Below are 5,042 nucleotides of genomic sequence, written 5' to 3'. Positions count from 1 at the left end.
ATATATATGTATAAGGAACGAAATTTCGTTACAAAACTCCAATAACAGTAAAATAAGTAAATAAATAATGAAAAGTACAAACATGATCATGTACAATAAAATATTAATGGCAGTTTAGTATTTTATGGCATGAGGGATGAAGCTGTTGTGGAATCTTGTTGTTCTGGTTCTATATCAGTTACGAGGATCCTGATTGGTTCAGAGCTGTTTCATTCTTAAAAGAATGCTTATTTGGAGTCCCGCGAAATATAATTGGACGTCTTAATATAATAATAATTAAATGGACTTTAATTATGAGATAAGAATGAGCTTGTGATTCTCTCAAATTATATATTTTTTGTACTTTAGGAGCAAACAGACACATTTGTTTTGTTGTTCTGTTGATTTTGTTTATATTGTTAAAATGTTTGCCTGCTGTGATAACAAATTTTGCTGGATAAAAAATAGTTCCAGAAGTTAGTTAGTTAGTTAGTTAGTTAGTTAGCTAGCTAGCTAGCTAGTTAGTTAGTTAGTTAGTTAGTTAGTTAGTTAGTTAGTTAGTTAGTTAGTTAGTTAGTTAGTTAGTTAGTTAGTTCCATCCATCCATTCATTCATTCATTCATTCACATCTCCAGCTAACGTTGTGGGTGAGAGGCAGTTCCAGAAGTTAAAACGATAAAAAATTATATTGTTGTTTTGAGGCCATTTTTAAGTATCATAATGCTAATGGTAGAGTAATGCAAGAACACATTCTCAGAGATCGATAAACTTTAAATTCTAACGAACATTTAACACTGCTAAACGGTGTTAAAGAGGAAGACATTTTAAATATCCAAAATAAATAAATAAATGCAACAACAAAAAACAAGAATTATAATGAATTATGAAGTCTTGGTAAACAAATTTCTCCTTCATAAAAAAGTGGATAGTTGAGATCAAATCACCAGACTGAACACTTATCATCCAGTTTTTGGTAGAAAAACGATAAATAATGCAACTGGAAATTTTTCACATGTATCATCATGATTGGCTTATTGTGACAGGCCTACATATTGTTAGCGTTCTAAAATAATGGCCTACATAAATCACAGCCTTTTATTATAGCCAAAGGATGATTTGGGCAAAAGGAAAAAGTCACTGTTGGGGGGAAAAATGACTTTTGCCATTATTTTAGGAAGGTGGTGATATAAAGTCGTTGATCAGCTTTTCATGAGCTTAAAAGGTTTCCTGAACATCCTCCTGCTGTTTCTAGGCCTTCGTTTGAAGCCATGACCAGGTGGGCGAGAGCCAACAACGTCCACAAACACAAACCAGCCGAGGCGACTCCCTGGAATCAGCTCAGGTCAGCCGGAAGAAGAAAAGATGGAGGTGTACCTGCTGGGACGTCACGGCCGGATCAGACGGACCCTCTGAGAAAGACCCGCGCTGCCGCCGAGAGAAAGCCCAACCGCAAGAAGAAAGAGTACACCAGCGAGGACGTAAACGGGTTCCTGGATTACCTGAAGCAGAGCGGTCAGGACGGAGGCAGGGAGACGGAGGCGGAGCTCAAGGAGACGGTGGAGGTGGCCCTGAAGAAGGACAGGAGGAGGGAGGACAGGAGGGTGAAGAGGCAGAAGGACAAGAAGAGTAAGATGGTGAGTTCTGCTGAAGCTGAACCAATCAGCAGCCTGCAAACGTTGGCATACTCACTTCTTGCTGCATTACAAACTTTGCTTGGATTTTAGTAGTTCATCATTGGGAAGCGGAAGAAAAATAGTTTTCACAACAGTGTGACATGTTTGTATTAAGTAAATTCTTGAAGCAGTTCTCTGATCGTCCTCTAGGCCTGTCACAATGACGCATTTAGCTGGGCGATAAATTGTCCCTGAAGTTATTTCAATAAATGATGTTATTATTTTGAAAGCATTTTCAAGTGTTATAGTGGTAATGGCATAATAATGCAATGACATATTCTCAAACTTTAAATTCTAATAAAATGCCAAAAATAAATTAACAAAACAGCGAAAGCAATTATGAAGTGTAAACAAAACTGTCCATCCAAACTCTCTCCCTTCCTCTCTGTCCCCTTTCTGTCTCTCTCTCCCTCCCTCTCTCTCCAGGTGTGCTTTAACTGCAGGAAACCAGGTCATGGTCTGGCCGACTGTCCAGAAGCCGACAGAGACGAGGAAATGGGCCGCGGCATCTGCTTCCGCTGCGGTTCCACAGAGCATGAGATCCAGAAGTGCCGAGCCAAAGTGGACCCAGCTCTGGGTGAGGTCCCCCCCCACACACACACACACACACGCACACACACACACACACACACACACACACACACACACACACACACACACACACACACACACACACCTGGACCAAGCCTGACTCCACGTCTGCATGTTCAGCTTTTGTAACTGTAACTCTCTCCTTCAGGTGAATACCCGTATGCTAAATGCTTCATCTGCGGTCAGACTGGACACCTGTCACGCTCCTGCCCTGACAATCCCAAAGGGCTCTATGCTCAAGGTACACACACACACACACATATGGAAATACCGTCTCTGGTTCCTGATGGGTGTTCTACATGTCGAGACGTGACAGAGAGGATGGTTGTGTTTGCAGGCGGCTGCTGTCGTGTTTGTGGTTCTGTGGAACATTTCCAGAAGGATTGTCCGGAGCACCAGGCAGCAAGTGAGTTTCAAACTTCTGATTGTTCAAAACACAATTGCCGTGTTTCCATGAAATAAGATACATAATTAAAATCACATGTGGATAAGTTTGTTCACACAGTGAGTCGTTCAAAAAAACAACATGCCCGCCATCATCTGCCTCCCACTTCCTGTTATTTTCTTCATTGTTTGCCTCAGTGCCAACATCAGGCTGTTCATCATCTGAAACAATGTTTCTGGGCTGTTATGACATGTTGATGATCTTTTTTTCTTTTCTTTTTTTTGCTTTTCTTTAGACGTAATGACCCAAAGTCATTTTGCACAATCATCTAACATGTGAGCTTCCGATAAACCAAATGGTGAAACTCTGGAGTTTGTGAAACATTGAATTTAGTTCATAAATCATTGGGTCACGACCTCCTGCTGGGCGTCACCTTTGACTCATGGTCTCATGTTTTACAGTCTGTGTTTTTGCACAGAGTCAATTCTAATAATCTGCTGTAATGGCACATTATGTAATAACTGACTCAAGATGTAATAACGTTACTATAGATGTGGCAGAAAGTATAGCTAAATGTATTCAAAGATTTCATTAAAGTTTTATTTATATAGTGGCAATTCACAACAAATGTTGTCTCCAGGGACATTTTCCACCGATTGTTATGAAAAGCTCTTATTTTTTTTAAACGCTACTGTAATAATGTGGCGCATATGTAATAAACAATCACAAAGTGTTTATGTTCATCCTAATTATTATATTTCTAATAACGATCATGTAGATCTGTATGCTTCTTAGTTAAAATAATGCTGAACTTTTGGTCATTTAGTCGCCTTTTCTGAACCTGTTTTATTAACATGTTGTTCAAGACAAAACGATTCAAACCGCCCTCACAATTTTATTACATTTAGTGTTTATTGTTACATATTGGGGTTGTAAATATGTTTTATGACAATTTAATGCTGGTTTTTATTACATTACATACTTTGGCGTCACAACCTTTTGTCCCTGGATTGATGTCGGTTTCACCTTTACAATAGGAAACTGTGGCTGTTTCCCATGTCTAGTTTCCTATGATTAATGCCAAAGAGAGGAAGGAGAAAACCTCACCTGGGTTTGCGGAACAGAACTAGACCATTATGTTGAGTTAGAATCATGTACGAGTCTTCTGGGGTTTTCATGCGTTTAATCCATCATATGCTTGTGTCGGCCCTTCCAGCTAACTCGGTGACTCTGGGCTGGTTGTCCAACAACATGAGCGCAGACCTGGAGGACGTTCATGTTCCAGTGAAGAAAGCTAAACCCAAGCAGGCCAAGGTGATAACCTTCTGACGGGACCTGAGAGGACGTCAGAACCTTCACCTGGTGGACTCTTCGGAACCGGACCGATGGGTCAAAATGTGACTCACAGTCACTGAAGTTTTGTTTCAAATGTTTCCTGTGGCGTTGGCTGACCCAGTCTGCTGGAGGTGACTCATCACTGAATGTGTGAATACTGGCTGACGTTTCGCCACATAACAGAACTCAGGAAAGCCAGACTGTCCGACCTGAGCTGTGTACCGCTGGTGTTCATGTGTGTTTGCAGAACATATTAATTATGTTCGTCTGTTTTACTTCAGACATCAACTGTACAGCACTTCTAATACATACGGAATAAAACTAGGGCTGCAACATATGCATCCAATTATATCGGATTAAAAAAACTTACGTATTTTACAGATTTTTCCTTTAACCACTGAAGCCTCTTGTATGCAATACATTAAAAACAACAATAAAAATAGATTCAAAACCTTTTCTAAATAAGGAAATATTTTATTGCCTAAAAAGCAATTCTTTTGTTATTCTGAACCAGGTGAAGCTAAACCTGTACCACTTTGTGTTTTGGCTAAAATATACAGTCACAGATGTTTTTGTCTTAAATGTAAAATAATTTTCTTTCTTTTACAGTTTTGGCTGTATTACTGCTCTCAATGTTGTTTTTTGTCTCACTAAAATAGCCTTCCTTGAATCTGTATATTCCCGTTAACAATCAATTACTAAGTTAGTTGAGGATTATTTCAATAATCGATAAACAGAGAATGTCACAAACTCCTAAACCAAATATCCAGAGCACAGGAAGAGAGCGACTGGTCTTGGTAAGTTGGACTTCACTGGTCTGGTGGTGGAGGACTGATCCACGCAGCAGCAAAGAAAGTCTTCCTCTGCGGAGATTTTCTCCAGATGGAGGTGGAAAGACGACAAAAGCTTTTATTTTCTTTTGTGCATCTTCACAGGCGCTGCATCTTGATCTCTAGAAAACGAAGTGAAACTGTAACCAGGCAGCTGCTGCTGGCTGCCAGCCCACTGAAGATGATTATGCAATTTACATGAGTTTCATCCACAGTGTGTGTGTGTGTGTGTGTGTGTGTGTGTGTGTG

General features: G+C 39.9%; 1 protein-coding gene across 1 annotated transcript in view; it reads left to right on the top strand.

Annotated features, from left to right (window-relative positions):
- Positions 1-4,421, top strand: part of zcchc9 (zinc finger, CCHC domain containing 9) — a 5,086-nt gene extending 665 nt beyond the window's left edge. The window contains exons 2-6 of the mRNA XM_008423175.2: positions 1,232-1,613; positions 2,079-2,229; positions 2,392-2,484; positions 2,581-2,649; positions 3,845-4,421. Of these exons, the coding sequence (XP_008421397.1) occupies positions 1,248-1,613; positions 2,079-2,229; positions 2,392-2,484; positions 2,581-2,649; positions 3,845-3,957 (792 nt within the window). The 5' untranslated portion in view covers positions 1,232-1,247 and the 3' untranslated portion in view covers positions 3,958-4,421. The remainder of the gene's footprint in view (positions 1-1,231; positions 1,614-2,078; positions 2,230-2,391; positions 2,485-2,580; positions 2,650-3,844) is intronic.
- Positions 4,422-5,042: the final 621 nt, after the last annotated feature.

The sequence above is a fragment of the Poecilia reticulata genome, linkage group LG12 (genome assembly GCF_000633615.1).
Source record: "Poecilia reticulata strain Guanapo linkage group LG12, Guppy_female_1.0+MT, whole genome shotgun sequence".
Taxonomy (NCBI): Eukaryota; Metazoa; Chordata; class Actinopteri; order Cyprinodontiformes; family Poeciliidae; genus Poecilia; species Poecilia reticulata.
This window is presented reverse-complemented; position numbering and strand designations above follow the sequence as displayed.